This window comes from Schistocerca gregaria, unplaced genomic scaffold (genome assembly GCF_023897955.1).
Source record: "Schistocerca gregaria isolate iqSchGreg1 unplaced genomic scaffold, iqSchGreg1.2 ptg000379l, whole genome shotgun sequence".
Lineage (NCBI taxonomy): Eukaryota > Metazoa > Arthropoda > Insecta > Orthoptera > Acrididae > Schistocerca > Schistocerca gregaria.
In genome coordinates this window covers 219,901-236,264 of record NW_026061825.1, presented here as the reverse complement: position 1 = coordinate 236,264, position 16,364 = coordinate 219,901, and the positions used below count along the sequence as shown (strand labels likewise).

Here is a 16,364-nt window from a genome sequence, read left to right as displayed (position 1 = left end):
GGTTTCTGCAGACTCATTACATTTCTCTGCTAAGGTACTAAATTTTTTCCTAGAAAAAACCTTGTGTTGTTCTATTTTTGATAATTTTCTTGTAACCTGTCACTTAGCCACTGGAATGTTTCTGCCTTACCATGAACTTCACAGTACAATACATATGTATTTGCTTCACCTGTCAATTGTAAATTAGCCACGTGGAGAGTAATCTCATCTGACCTACCGTTAATTGTGGCGGTAGCCCTAACATTGTCAATGAATGGTGTATGTCCTCTGCTGTGATGCCAGAAAAAGTTATTACAGGGTGTTCAGCATCCTGGAAAACAGGGAGTTTTTTTGTTCTTGGGAACTCGGGGAATTTTTGCAGTTTTCCTAAAAACCCTGGAAAAGGTATGGTGCCTCATTTGGTTTTGGGCACAGGCATTTGCTTGCCTTCTGCTTGGCTTGATGAAGTGCCGTGCTCACTGTTCACACTCTGCTCAGTGCTGTAAGACCACCCTCCGCCATGGTTTTAGCATCCTCCAACCCCTCTCCTCGCTCAGTCCAGTGCAGTGGCCAGTCGGCCAACACGTCCTGGCAGAGTCCAGACAAGCTGTGTGGAGGTATGTCGTTGACATTGAATAACTTGCATGCCTATCACTGCAGCCTGGCCTTGCTACTCTTGTTCGTTGATGTGTCGTGATTTTTTTGTATTTGTGACACAATGTGACCAGCAAGGATCTGTGATGAGTATTTGGTGTGAATTACATTTATATCTGTGCAAACATATTGCCGTATTTGCTAACATGATGTTATCACAAAGATGTGTGCTTTTAGGGGAGTTTCTTTGCCTATTCAGATACATTTATTTTGAACCAGGAATACTAGAGCATTATAGGTTTGCATACAGTACTTTTTTTTTTTTTTAATACATACCGAAAAATTACTGTTGTACATGCCGACAGCTCTGTCTAATTGCATTCTATATGAACAAGATTGATTACACAACGAGCAGTTATTGGGCTTTGTTGTGCAATTGTTTGTTAAGTTAGTATTGAGATGATGTCTGCCGTGCAGTGTGTGGGGACTGTGGGCGTAGGTGCCTAGGACATGGATGGCAGGGGGTGACTCTTAGCATCATTGCTATCTTCACTGTCTAACGTCCACAATGCTGGTGAGAGTCTTACTCAACATAAACTACTTTCAGTTACTCGCATGCAAGGAAGATTTTATTACCTTATTTTGGATCCACTCAGGGGGAGATGTAGACAAGAAGGTGGGGCAGAAGTTGCTCATAGGAAATAAAAATGCATAGATCGGGACATTTTTAGTGGCTTTCTTTCTTTGTGAAATCTTGGCCACATCTCACAACTTGTTCAGGTGCGGTGCTCTCTAATGCATATGTTACTTCAGATCTTACTTGATAAACTGGAAGTGTGCGTTCAACCCCTGCTGGACTGAGGATCAAGAATTTAGGTGGCTCACAAAGCACACGTGTGAAAAATTCAGTGCCTGTAAAACCAACTTCTCACTCAGCAGTATAGGCAGCAGGCCTTATCCGGTTACACTAGGAAAAGAAGCGTGCTGGGCTTGAGGCTACTAGGAAAGTTAGTGTTTATATACATGCAAATTGCCACAAATGGCCATGGCCTTAATGCTAATGCACCAGACGTAGCCCCTGCAGAGCCACCTGCCATCTCTGGATGCACTCAGGTGATTATCTCTGACAATGGAAAGGACAATCCTGATGGTGCCCTTGATTTGGCAGGTACACTGGAAAATAAAATTATCAGCTTTAATGAAGAAAAGTAGTATTTCTAATTAGCATCCATGTATTTTTAGTCTGCAGGCAGTGCATCATGCAGTTGTGGTGTGTCCCAGCAGCCAGGTGTTACCCCAAGGCAGTTATAACAAGCACCTTGTGCGGGATCTTCTGGACAACAACCAACAATGCTAGAGTACATGCAGAGGGATGCTGTAAATGAAGGCAGAGATTCATTTGTGTCTGTTGGCTACTGCATGACTCCAATCTTCTCAGGACACTGGCATGTCGTGAATCTCTCACCAGATTTCCCAGACAGTAACATTGCCTCCAGAATGCAGGTTCAAAAGCCAAAAGTAGGTGATGCATTGTGTTTGGATGGGTGCCATTTTTCACTAAACAAATACAGGAGAGTGTTGCTGCCTGGTACATGCTAGTGATTGAGATTGATCTCTCTGTACAATTTTGGGATAGTGCATTGGACAAGATTTTGAGCAGATACCTCACTTTAGTTTTTGTGAAAAAAAGTACTGCAAAATATTTAGTTGAAGGATTTGAGGCAGGTGCATCCCAATATGAGGTAAATTTTAAAAAGGCAAGTTGTTTAGGTGTCCATGGATGACCCTAATGTTAATAAGGCATTCCTAAGAGAGCTGGAAAGTGAAATCAAAGTTGAGGGTGATCCAGAGGGTCCTATGTTTTTGGGCTTTGTGACATGTGACATGGTGACTAATACAGGTTGTACTAGCATTGGTTTGACTCTTGTTTGTTAAGTTTCTGAGATCTGTATGTAATGCATTTAAAAATGCTCCCTCATGCCAAACTGATTTCAATATTATTACAAGCACCTTTGTTTTTCAACAAACATTTTGTGCTGTTTGGTGGGTGGAAAATAAAATGGTATCAGTCTGGACTCAGCAGATATTAACATCGGTTTAAAAATTTGCAAAGGCAGTAGTAAGAATAAAGAAGTGTGTGTGTGTGGTGTGTGTGTGTGTGTGTGTGAGAGAGAGAGAGAGAGAGAGAGAGAGAGAGAGAGAGAGAGAGAGAGAGAGAGGGAGAGAGGGGGGGGGGGGGGGCAAGACGCTGATAACCTATCTCATCTTCTTTGAGACTATACTTCCGTTTAGTCTATAGTAAGAGAATTAATAAGAAAATTTCACAAATCAGAAGTTTGTAAAAACAGACTAGTTCGACAACATAAATCAGTTTTAACCTCAGAAAGTGGACATCAGGTAAGAATAAAAAAGCTCTGGGTCATTGTGACAAATCAGAGAAAGGTATCTTGGCATTCCAGAATGAGTGACTTGCATGTATGAAAATTTTGGATATATTGCCCGCCTTTCTTATTTCTTTACGAAGATCACTCCATGTTTAGTCCCAGAAGTGGCAATTAATGCTGACCATGAGAAGAGACAGTTAAACATAGCATTGGCACATCCCACTACCTTAAAATTAATTGGTGGTCAGGAGGCTGATGCCATTGCCCATGAGTTCCAAAATCTAATGGCGATCACGCCAGTGAAGGAAATCCTCAAAGAATTTGATGGGGATGGTGTTTGCATCAGTCAGTTCTGGGTGATGGTCATCAGGCTCATAATTGGACATGAAGATGTGGAAAGCTTTATCAAGGTTGCTTTCGGTCTCTTCCATAGCAATGCCAGGCATGACAAAGAGGTTTCTCTGATGATTTCATTCTGGTCAAAAAATTGACTGAAGCCTCTCTCATAGATGTTGGTGCTGTTCACGATGCAGTCAGGGTCACTGGGGGTGATGGATATGTAACTATCACAAAGCAGTTAATACACAGCCTCCATAATGCACATGGTTGGTACACTGAAACAGGAGCAGAGAAAAGGACAGCTGACAAGTCCTCAAAAGGAAACGAGGAGAAGAAGAAAGTGATTAGAGAAAAGCTAAGAGCACTACCAAGTATGAAAACAAAACTCATGGGAAGTGCTGAGAAAGAGGTTTCTCAGATTGAAGTCATAGTTCTCTCACTAAAAACTACCTGCTTGTGACTTCACTTAATGTCCATGTATGTGGCCTTACCAGGCTAGTGTATTATTGTTTCTCTTATAGTCATTTTGTTCAATTGGTATTTAGATTTTTTTCCTCAGATCTCTTCAATGAAAGGGTAATTTTTTACTGAAATATTTAATGCTTTTCATTTTTATGTCTGTATGCTCCCAGTAGCTGAGTGTTCCTAATTGACCACCCATCAGAACCGTGAATATGACCCCCAAGAATAGATACATACTTGTGTTGATCCATTATGCCTTCTAGAATGATGTAATCACCCAAGGAATGCCCAAAAACATTCCCCAGAACATAACACTTGGTCCTGGATCCTTCTGATGATGGTTGCAGGGTGTTTGCTTTCAGACATTTTATGCCTGCATGCATACAGCCATCTATTTGATGTAGCATAAAACTCGATTAATCTGAAAGTTCACCTGTTGCCACTCAGTGGAAATCTAGTTGCTGTATTGGTGTGCAAGTTCCAGCCTTTGTCCTCAATGAACGGCAATCAGCATAGGTGTGTGGACTAGGTGCCAGCTACAGAGGTTTATACGCAGCAGTTTTCACTGAACACTGGTCATTGATGAGACTTTGTTGTTAGCGCTGTGGTTTATCTGGGCAGTCAGTTGCTGAATACAGGGTGTGGCACTTATATACAGACAAATTTAAATTTGAATTTCCTGCCGTATCGTAGTTCCACCAGAGGTAGTGATTGATGTTGTTGAAAGCTATAGGCATCTAGTAAAGAGTTAGAACCTCGAAATGACAGAGATGTTACAGACAAGTGGGGAGTACAACCGTAGAGTCGCAGTTATCGAAAGCCTTTGTGCTAGGTGTTCGCCCACTGAAATAGTTAGATTCTTCAGGTACTCGAGATCAACTATTTATGATATTGTGGCCAAGTATAATGATTCAGAGAACTCTGGGGAAGGTTCTGCTAAGCTGGTGGGTTGACCTCATTCAAGGAAATAAGTCATGAACTGCGGCAGTCGTCGAAAAGGCTCAGGCTCTGATTTTGGAGGGCCCGGGGCCATCACTGAGGAAATTGGCATCAGTATTGAGTGTCAGCAAGCGAACAGTGCATCAGAAGTTAGAGGAGGACCTCATACAAGACATTTAGTCCAAAACGCTCTCAGATAACGTTTACATGTTCTGGTCAAAGGAGTTATGGCCTACGAATAGCTCGGATTAGAGCCCCCTCAATTATTATGTGTAGAGCAGAGTTGAAAGTTACCAGTAAGATGAGGCACCCCCATCTGTACACACCACTACTGAAACAGCATCCACAAATGTGGATAGCGCTGTTTTAAAGAGCACATGCAATTGCTTCAGGGCAAGATTGGATGCAGTCAATGCGGCCGAAGGGGGTTGCATCAAGTAATGTTACTCTTGAAGGATAACACTACTTATAAATAAAAGAATTTTCATTTTCTTTTGTATTTTGTTCTAATAAATTTGCTGTTAAAAAAAATGTTTCATTTGTCCGGATTTAAGTGCCACACCCTGTAATTGCGCGTCTATTCACCCATACACACCTCCATAGCTGTTGTTGAACCCAATCTTCTGTGGCCTGTGGTGCACCACTGTTACGTCTAATCCGGTTGGGGATAGTGTCATTTTGCCGTGGACAATATACTTTAACATGCATCTATCTCAAACTACAATTCCATTTTCAAAGTCTGTTAATTCCTGCTGTGGGGCCATAAGCATGTTGGAGACCTTTTCATATGAAACATTTAGTAAAAATGACAGATCTACCAATGCACTGCCCTTTTATACCTTGTGTATGTTACACTACCGCCATTTGTATATATTCATGTTTCCATCTCATGATTTTCATCACCTCAATGTCTTACCCAACTACTGAATGACTAATATATGCTCTGCCACTGCTACAATAATATAATGAATAGGGAGCTTTGATGAGCCTTTACTAGCTAACTGTTGGCTCAGCTGTTGGTTCTAGTCCATAAGCTGTAAGTGGAAGACAATGATGGTTGACACCGATATTTTTGATAGGTTGTGCAAGGGGTGAAATACATAGAATTTAACTTCCCTGATTTTTTACGTGCTTCAATTAATATAAAATAGTCACATACTGCAAGTTCCTAATGTAACATGATTCTGATGCATTCCATAGTCTACTGGCACCCACTATTCACTAGCTAGTGTGAACTAGAATGGGCTACATAATAAATGTTATGTTGATATTTGAACATGACTGTTGTATTAATAATTAAAAACATAATTTATTTTCTATTATGTAGTTATTGTGAACAGTGATTGCATTTTCATGTGTTACAGCCCCTTCCAGCTAAACACACCTTAATAGCTCAGTTGGATCGGTACTCAAAAGAGTTCATTATAGCAAGAATGGCTCTTCTCCATCGCTTTCTTAATAGAATTGCAAGTCATCCTGTCCTGAGCTGTAACTTGAGTCTCAAAATATTTCTGACTGCAAAACCATCAGTGAGTATATGAAATGTGTGGTGGACCTTTCTGTTGACAGCCCTGCATGTAATAGTAATTATTTATTCATTTATTGCTGCAGGAATTTTCAATACACCGTAAATGCCGACTCAGTCTTCTTGGAAGAGTGTCAAACTCTTTGCAGAACTTGGCTTCAGTGTACATGATGCATCAGAAGAATTCAGAGTTTGACCGTATTAGGGACTATTTGACATCACTTGGAGAAAAACTTACAAATATAGACAAAATAGCACAAAGGATTCAAAAGGAAAGACAAGGTAAATATAAATGTGCTAACTTAATTTCTCTCTCTCTCTCTCTCTCTCTCTCTCTCTCTCTCTCTCTCTCTCTGCATGTGCATGTGTACTATGTCCTCTTTGCTTTTATGTTGTTATTTACTTGTAAACATTCCTGTTTCACTCACAGATGGAGTGAGGGGAAGAAAGATTGTCTACAGGTCCCTTCCAAGCCCTAATTTCTCCTATCTTGTCTTTGTGGTCTTTATGCAAAATGTACATTGGCAGCAGTTGAATCATTCTGCAATTAGTCACAAATACCAGTTCTCTGAATTTTCTCAATAGCGTTTTGTGAAAGGAATGTCTTCCCCCCCAGGGACCCCCCATTTGGGTTTACATCCATCTCCATAGTTGATCGAACCTGCCAGTAACATATCTAGCTGTACACCTCTGAATTGATTCAATGTCTTCCTTTAATTCGAGTGGGTAAGGATACCAAACATGAACAGTACTCAAGAATGGGTTGCACTTATGTTGTATACCAAATCCCCTTTATAAACGAGCTACACTTTCCTAAAATTCTCCCAATAAACTGAAGTTGACCATTCACCTTCCCTACTCCCAACCTTATGTGCTTCATCCATTTTATATTGGTTTGCAACATTATGACTATATCCCCCTAGGGAGTCCACAACTCTTTTGTGGATACATGCATAGCGAGCACGGGACTACGAGCTAATGTGGCCCCTCCTTCCTTTCCGGGCTGCATACCTTCCTTTTCCGCATCCTTCCCCATCCCCATCTCTCTGGGATTATTTTTTGTGCCTACGTCCGGAGACGGACACTCGAAAATGTAAAACAGTCTCTCTTCTTCGCCTTCTCTGCTGGCAAGTCTTCGTCCTTCTCTTGTCGTTCTCTTTTCCTTACCTCTTCTCTTTACCCATTTCTCTGCTGCGGCACTTGAAACCACTCTTCTTTCCTTTGCCTTTTTTTGTTTCCCTATTTCTCTTTTTTTCCTCCCTGTGCATGTCTGAAGGCCGACCCACGCATTCCCATGCATAGCCGGTGACGGGGTAACGCGTAATTTCCCGCCCCGGGTAGACAGGTAGGACATGTACATACCCACTGGTAATGGCCAGGCCCAGGGAGGAGTGATTACCCGAGTAGATACCTTCCGAAAGTGCCGATTGGTCCCTCCGTCCGTTACTCGGGAGGTGTGACCTGAGGTCTGAACAATCATCTAAGGCGGGAGTGCCCTCAGCGAGGGCCCCCATAAGGAAGGAGCGAACCATCGGTGACACTGGTAATCATGGGGGGATACTTCCGCAATGGTTTCCTCATAATCTATTATGTCTGCTCACAAGTGTAAGTTCAATGAGTCTCAGCCACGGACAGTTCTTCCATCGTTGCCACAGTTCCTTGTTGTTTCTTGGTCTGACGAAGGTCACGACTTCTCCACGGTCAACCCTCTCATTATTCAGAAAGGTGTTGACGCAATTGCAGGTCCTGTAAAGTCTTGTTCCAGATTAAGAAATGGCACCTTGTTGTTAGAAACAGTCAGTTCCCTCCAGGCACAAAAATAGCTGCATACTTCACTGCTACACACCTTCCCTGTCCGGGTAGAAGCGCACCACACTTTAAATTCATCACCTGGGGTTGTTTATACATGCTCCCTCGACAGATTGTCAGACGCGGAAATTCAAAACTACCTGTCTGACTAGGGCGTCACGGCTGTTCGAGTCAAAGGGTTGAGACGAACATCGTTCCAACCCGTACTGGCTACTTGACATTTACCAGAGTTCAACTGCCATCAAACATAAAAGCCGGCTATGAGATAATTTCCGTTCGCCCTTACATCCCGAACCCTACACACTGCTATCGGTGTCAGCGATTCAATCATACCAGCCAGTCCTGTTCCAATCCGGCCAAATACATTACGTGTGGCAAAGATGCCCATGAGGGTGCTTGTCCACCTCCATCCCCTCGTTGCATCAACTGTATGGGTGACCACACTGCTTCCTCAAGAGGTTGCCCCATTTTTAAAGACAAACGGCTCATTCAGGAAATCGGAGTGAAGGAAAAGTTGTTGACCTTTGCTGCTCGAAAGTTATTCGCCAGTCGAAAGTCCACTGTGCCTCACAGGTAAATACAGCACTGTCCTTGCCTCTCCTCGGCCAACAAAGGAGGCAGCCATTCAGACTTTTGATCTGACCTTTAGTGCCATGGTCGTCAGATCGGCCAGCACAAACATCACCCATTCAGCCTCCCCACTCTCACCTGCTCACTCTATGGCTCACCTTTCATTGGGTTCTGCTAAATCTCGAGCCCGAAAATCATACTCCCGGACTTCCAAAAAAGAGCCTACTCGTGAAGATTTTTTACGCACCCCAACTTCACAACCATTGGTTCCTCCATCATCTCAATGCTCTGTTTCCAAAAAGGCTAATAAGAAATCCAGTTCCTCTCCTTCTCCGCCACAGCGTGTCTCATCTACAGCACCGCCTGGTGGTAACTGCCCTCGGCTGTCTTCTGTGTCGCCGAGGTGCACTGCTGGCGGCCGATCAAACGGCTGATCGCTGGTAGCAGGAGCTGCTCCCGAACAACCTATGGATCAGGATCTTCTGCCTTCGGCTGAATGCCGTTCCATGCTGTCGGTCGCAAGCTCTGAGTAGTCGTTGAGTTGAGGGCAACCTTGGTCACATTCTTCCATTTTCTGTCCACCCTATGTCCATTATCCATTGGAATATCCACGGCATTCGAGCCAATCGGGATGAATTGTCGATCCTCTTATGATCCTACTCGCCGGTCATTTTTTGTCTTCAGGAAACAAAGCTGCGTCCCCATGACCACTTTGTTTTCCCCCATGTTCAGTCAGTCAAATTTGATCTACCCTCTGTTGAAGGCACTCCAGCACATGGAGGACTTATGATTCTTCTCCATAATACAATCCATTATCACCCAATCCCCTTAAACTCTTCCTTCCAAGCTGTCGCTGTCCGTCTTTCCCTTTCTGGATACACCTTCTCTCTTTGTACTGTCTACATTCCATCGTCCACACCAATGGCACGAGCTGATCTCCTTCATCTTCTTGGTCAGCTTCCACCCCCCTATTTACTGGTTGGGGACTTCAATGACCACCACCCGCTTTTGGGATCTCCGCATCCTTGTCAACGCAGCTCTCTATTGATAGACGTTTTCCACCAAGCGGATCTTGTTTGCCTCAACACTGGGGACCCTACGTTTTTGTCTGCCTCCATGACAAATTTCTCTCATTTGGACCTTTCGGTCAGTACTGTTCCACTAGCCTGGTGCTTCGAATGGTTCACTCCTGCTCATACACACTCGAGTGACCACTTTCCATGTGTCCTTAGATTGCAGCCACAACTGCCATATATATGCCCGAGACACTGGAAGTTTGCCCAAGCCAATTGGACACTTTTTCGTCTCTAGCGACATTCGATGACTGTCACTTTCCTAGCGTCGACGATGAGGTCACTCATATTACAGAAGTTATTCTTACAGCTGTGGAACGTTCAATACCTCACACCTCCGAATTGCTCCGGCGCCCTCCAATTCCTTGGTGGAATGAGGCATGCCATGCCGCAATACATGAGCGGTGACGTGCTCTTCGCATTTTCAGACACCATCCTACTTTGGCCAACTGTATCCGCTATAAGCAGTTCCGTGTGCGATGCCGTCGCATCATCCGCGATAGCAAGAAGGCAAGCTGGAAATTCTTTACTAGTTCATTTAACACCTTCACTCGCTCCTCGGAAGTTTGGAGTCGGATTCGGTGGTTATCTGGTGCGCCTAGTTTCTCCCCAGTCTCTGGGCTCACTGTTGCGCATGATAAATTAGTGGACCCCGGCGCAATTTCTAACTCATTGGGTCAACACTTTGCTGAGATTTCGAGCTCTTCAAATTACCCGCCAGCGTTTCTCCCAAAGAAACGTGCAGTGGAAGTGCAACCTCTTGCTTTCTCCTCGCAGAATCACGAAAGCTACAATACTGTTTTCTCCATGCGGGAACTCCAATATACACTCACTTCTTCTCGCTCTTCCGCCCAGGACCGGATGGTATCCACATCCAAATGTTGCTGCATTTATCATACCATAGTCTCCACTACCTCCTTCGCCTTTATAATCGAATTTGAACCGACAGTACTTTTCCCAGACGATGGCGGGAAGCTATCGTCGTTCCTGTTCTAGCTATCGCCCCATTTGTCTCAAGAGTAGTGTATGTAAGGTTTTGGAGCGTATGGTGAATTGCCGTTTAGCCTGGTGGCTGGAGTCCTGAAGCCTAACACCTGTCAAATGCGGTTTCCGAAAGCATCGTTCTGCAGGTGATCATCTTGTTGCTCTCTCCACTTAAATCATGAACAATTTTCTCTGGAAACGCCAAACAGTAGCGATATATTTTTGATCTGGAGAGAGCATACGATACCTGTTGGAGGACACGCATCCTCTGCACACTGTTCTCTTGGGGCTTTCGCGGTCGGCTGCCCCTTTTTCTTCGTGAATTTATGGCAGAACGCACATTTAAAGTGTGGCTGAATACTACTCTCTCCCGTACCTTCTCCCAAGAAAACGGGGTACCCCAGGGCTCCATGCCAAGTGTTGTACTGTTTGCCATTGCCATTAATCCAATTATGGATTATCTCCTTCCTGATGTCTAAGGCTCCCTCTTTGTGGACGATTTAGCTATCTATTACAGCTCTCGACAGACCAGCCTTCTTGAATGCCGTCTTCAAGGATGTCTCGATCGCCTCCACTCTTGGAGCATCGAAACCGGCTTCCGCTTTTCTCCCAGTAAGACTGTTTGTGTTAATTTTTGGCATCGGAGTTTCTTCTGCCTTCCTTACATCTAGGCCCTGTCAACCTTCCGTTCGCGGACATCACTAAATTCTTGGGTCTTATGTTTGACAGAAAGCTGTGCTGGTCCTACCACGTTTCCTATCTTTCGGCTCGCTGTCTGCGATCCCTCAACACCCTCTGTGTCGTGAATGGCACCTCCTGGGGAGCGGACCGAGTGGTGCTTCTCCACCTCAATCGTGCCTTAGTGCGCTTGAAATTGGATTATGGAAGCATAGTTTACTCCTCTGCTCGGCCATCTATTCTTCAGCGTATCAACTCTATCCACCACCGTGGATTACGTTTAGTGTTTGGATCTTTTTACACCAGCCCTGTGGAAAGCCTTTATGCTGAGACTTCTGAACCTCCACTGTCCAATCGGCGAGCTCTCCTTCTGAGTTGTTATGCTAGCCATCTGTCTTCAATGCCTGCAAATCCGGCCCATGACATTTTCTTCGACGCCTCCTTGTATTTAGGGTATGCCCCTCCCTACTACGACCGGGAGTCTGCTTCCGTCAACTGCTCCATACTCTTTCCTTCCACTTTCCTAAAACTTTCTTGACAACTTGGGGTATAGCACCACTTTGGCTCCGGCCCCGGACCTGCCTGCTCCATGACCTTTGTCAGTTTCTCAAGGATGGTAGCCCTTCTGTTGTTTACTGTTGGGCATTTTCTGCTCTCTGTGCACAAATGAAGGATGCCACATTTATTTACACTGATGGCTCAAAAACATCATTAGGTGTTGGGAGTGCCTGTATTGTTGGCGACATCCCAATCGATTTTGGCTTCCCGACCAACGTTCGGCTTATACTGCGGAGCTTTACACTGTTCTCCAGGCTGTCCAATACATCCTTCACCATCAGCGGATACAATATGTTATCTGCTCAGACTCTCTCAGCTCTCTCCTCAGTCTCCAAGCTCTCTACCCTGTACACCCTCTGGTCCACCAGATTCAGGACTGCCTCCACTTGCTCCACGGCTCTGTGGCGTTCCTCTGGATCCTAGGACATGTTCGTATCTGTGGAAATGAGGCAGCCGATATAGCGGCCGAGGCTGCAGTCTCTCTTCTTCGGCCAGCTATTCGCATGATTCCCTTCGCCGATCTACGGAGTGTTTTATGTCGTCGTGTTGCTCTTGTATGGCACGCACGTTGGTCGACACTTCCCAATAATAAATTGCGGACATGAAACGTCTTCCTTGTGCTTGGACCTCTTCCTCCCAAACTCGTCGTCTGGAGGAGGTAATTTTAACTAGACTCCGGGTAGGGCACTGTCTTTTTAGCCATCGACATCTTTTAAGCTGCGATCCTCCCCCACTGCTCTCAACTGTGGACGGGGAGACACCTTTCACTCGAGTGCCCCTATTTTACTCCGTTACACGCCCGTCTACAGCTGTCGCCTGATATATCTTCCATTTTAGCGGATGACATGCCGATAGCGTTCTCGGGTTCATTAGTGCCAGTGAGATGACATCAGTAATTTGCAGCTCTTTTTGGGTTCAGACAAACCCCCTTGTATAATTGTTTTTTAAGCTTTCATTCTGTTCTTGGTTTCCCCACTTTTTTGAGTTTTGCTCCCATTGCTGCTGGTTTCCAGTTTCGGTTTTTTTTTTCCCACAGACCGGGCGCTAATGACCCTAGCAGTTTTGCGTCCTAAAACCATAACAAAAGGAGTCGATTTAACCGGCATTAAAGTGGATACTCTACAATCTTCATAGTCAATATGACAACGACCAGTCATTAATAACTACCCAAAACTGCATCGCAATGAAATTACTGGTACTCGCAGCCAAACTAGAATTGTCATTTCACAGATTAGAGCACAGGAGTTGTAGATACATCTTTTGAAAGGGTAATTTTATACCACTTTAAAAGATTATATGTTGTACACAATTCCAAAACACTTAAGAAAACATCTTTCTGGTAGAACTGAATTCAAAATTGACCACACCACTAATTCACGATTTTCCTTTGAAAACTTTTGTTTAGTTACTGCAGAGAGAACACGCACAATTTTTGTTACAATCCTCCAAAGTAAAAAAAAAGGGGCAGAAATATAATGTTGCTTATTAGATCGCGTGGGCAAGGTGGCAGCTTGAAGAGTCCCAGTCTGCACCTTCTGTTAAAAATAAACATCCACTGAGGATGATGATCCAACTGGTACCCAAAATTTGTCCATGTGTATAAAGTTTGGGCTGTACACATCTTGTATACTTTATTAGGGATGTTGTTGTGAGATACTCAGTACAGGGTGTATTAAATATTTTTAGTATTATTTGGCAATTGCAAACGTTTGACAGTTATGCTGCGGTTGTGTATTAGCTTTGACATTCCATAAAAGTTCATTACCCTGGTAGGGCTTACTGTCTTGTGATTTACTACCATGTTGATATTTTCTGATTGCGAAGTTCATTTTCAGGATAGTTAAGAGTTACTGTGGCACTTAATTCCATATCAGTCAGTTGGTTTATCTAACAAATTAATCTTACTGTTGTTTGGATGCCGTTTTACCCTCCGCCTCCCATTTCGAAACGCTGTGCTTGAGTCTCTTCTCACTTCAGAGGAAGATAAGAGCATACACTCTAGTAAGACTACATCAATAACTAATGTAGTTTTATAGTAAAGCGACATACAGTTTGACTCCAGATATTCGTGCAGCCCGTTATGACAAGTTAACATCTCAACTGTTGTGGTTATGTGCTGTTAGAGCCTGTTTGATCGAATTTTCATGTGGCAAAGGAAAGCTTTTTAACTCTGCGACATCTCAACAGTAAATGACGATAGATTTGCAACGGTTATCATTGGAGCTAGCTTACTTTGATAGAAGTCAGTACGGTGGTGATGGAGATAGGACAGTCTGATTTTTGTCACTATTGTTGTTCATTCTTGGTGTCAGATTGTAGCCTTGTCTTTAAACCTACAGGAGGAGAGAATCGAAATTAAATACCGAGAGGTATGGCGCATAAACGAGGAGCGTTTGTAGCATACACGACTACAGTACACGTTATTGAGCAAACAGAGTTCTACGCATTAAAACACAATAATTTGGAACGTATGCCTAAACCTAACGATAATTCGGATCAGTACACTAGCATATATGGTAGTAAAACTGACTCAGCTTTCTAGTGCTAGAGTAGGCTATGTTTCTTTGGTGCTCTGTGGTCTTAAATATGTTTCTAGGCAGGATCCCTCAGGGGGCTCAGCATTCGTTTGCTGGGTACGGGCTTGGCGAACCTGGGGTCCTCGAGCTGTGGACTGGTGTGCGCCGCCAGTCTGCTGATACCGTAAGCTCTGGGCATGCTTCAGTGACCACCGTTTGGCGCAACGGTGGAACATTGTGTGTCTTAGGGACCGGGATCTTGGCTTGGTTGCCTGGATAGCGAGGACGGTACATACCTCTATAAAAAACCCTTCAATCTTAAGGTGTGCTGCGCGCTGATAAGATGCATGGCTGTTGAGGTGGAACAGTCGCTAGCGGGCAACCTCTGGGGAACCTGCCGCACCTCAGTTGTACAAGGCTTATCCAAGCATGCGGGGCTCTGTCTGGATGGACGTAAGTTTCCCTAGGTGCTCGTGGGACGACCATGAGTACCATGAATTCTTCCTCTTTTCCTCCTCCTAATTTTTCGCTGGCGAGTGGGATGGGTGGACAGCTGGTAGGCACTACTGCCCAATCCAACAAGAGGGCTAGGTTAGCCAGTCCTCCTGACTCCGGCGTCAGCAAACGTACAGCAGTTCAGAGTAACAGAGCACATACTGAAAACCAGAATGTGTTTTTAATTATAAAAAGGAAAGAGGGTTGCTTTGAAAAGGTTTCGCCATTCTATATCCAAAAGGGTCTAGAAGGAATAGCTGGAACTTTAAAATCAGTGAAGCATTTACGGAATGGGACACTACTAGTTGAAACATCAACTGCTCAGCAAGCAGTTAACCTTCAAACAGCTAAAAGCTTGGCGGAATACACTATCGGTACAGAGCTTCATGGCACCCTGAACTCCAGTAAGGGTGTTGTTACCTGTAGGGATCTCGTGGACATTCCTGTAGAAGAATTAAAGAGTGAATGGGCTCAGGAGGGAATTGTTGACGTTCAGAACATCATGAAAATGGTGGATGGGAACCTGGTGAAATCAGACTCCTTCATTCTTACTTTCAATACCCCCAAACTCCCAGAACACGTCAAGGCAGGATTTCTTTGACTAAACGTCCGGTCTTATGTCCCAAACCCAATGCGCTGTTTTAAGTGCCAGTGTTTTGGGCATACAACTCTAGGGTTTAAGGGAGAAGCGATGTGTGGCAACTGTAGTAAGGCTGCCCATGACGGAATTGACTGTTCGTCGCCTGTCAAATGTATAAACTGTTCTGAAAGCCACCCTGTTTGGAGTAGGGACTGTAGAATCTTTCTAGAGGAACGTAAAATACAAGAAATAAAAACAACTAAGCGTATCCCCTACAGTGCAGCCAAAAAGATCTTTAAGGCCATGCAGCCCCCCACATTCTTTACGTCTTTTGCTTCCATTGTTCAGAAGCCGCCTCTGAAGGTCGATGCATCTACACCGACGGAGGTTGTTAGTGTTGGCATGAACACGTGCACATGTCAGTGCACTTGCAAGGCAGCAACTGTATCAGAGCCTGTAGCCCCTCCTAGAACAGCAGAGAAAGGTACAGTTGCTAACACTGAAGAGCCTCAGGCATCTCTGACTGCTGAGGCTGTTCCAAAGCCCAGCATGGTCATAAACACCCTAGCTCCGGTTCCAGCAAAGCCCTATAAACAAAGGAAAGCACATATGAAGCAGCAACAACAGATTAAATCGGCTGGTAAACCCTCGGATCATGTTAATGTGGTCCCACTAGACGCTTCATCAGACTCTTCCTCAGAGCTGATGGAGTCTGAGAATATGGGGCAATCATCTCGCCCCAAGACTGTGCCTCCACCCGCTGCAGTCTCCCCACCTCGGCGGAAAGAGAGGCAGAAAATACAACCACCGTGATGGCTCCCATACTGCAATGGAACCTGCAAGGGCTCAGGACATATGTGGAGGAACTACGTCTATTGA

General features: G+C 44.4%; 1 protein-coding gene across 1 annotated transcript in view; it reads left to right on the top strand.

The window, feature by feature from the left end:
• LOC126309736 (sorting nexin-7-like) overlaps positions 1-16,364 on the top strand; it is a 138,229-nt gene that overhangs the window by 35,721 nt on the left and 86,144 nt on the right. The window contains exons 4-5 of the mRNA XM_049992096.1: positions 6,062-6,226; positions 6,309-6,504. Coding sequence (XP_049848053.1) covers positions 6,062-6,226; positions 6,309-6,504 — 361 coding nt within the window. The remainder of the gene's footprint in view (positions 1-6,061; positions 6,227-6,308; positions 6,505-16,364) is intronic.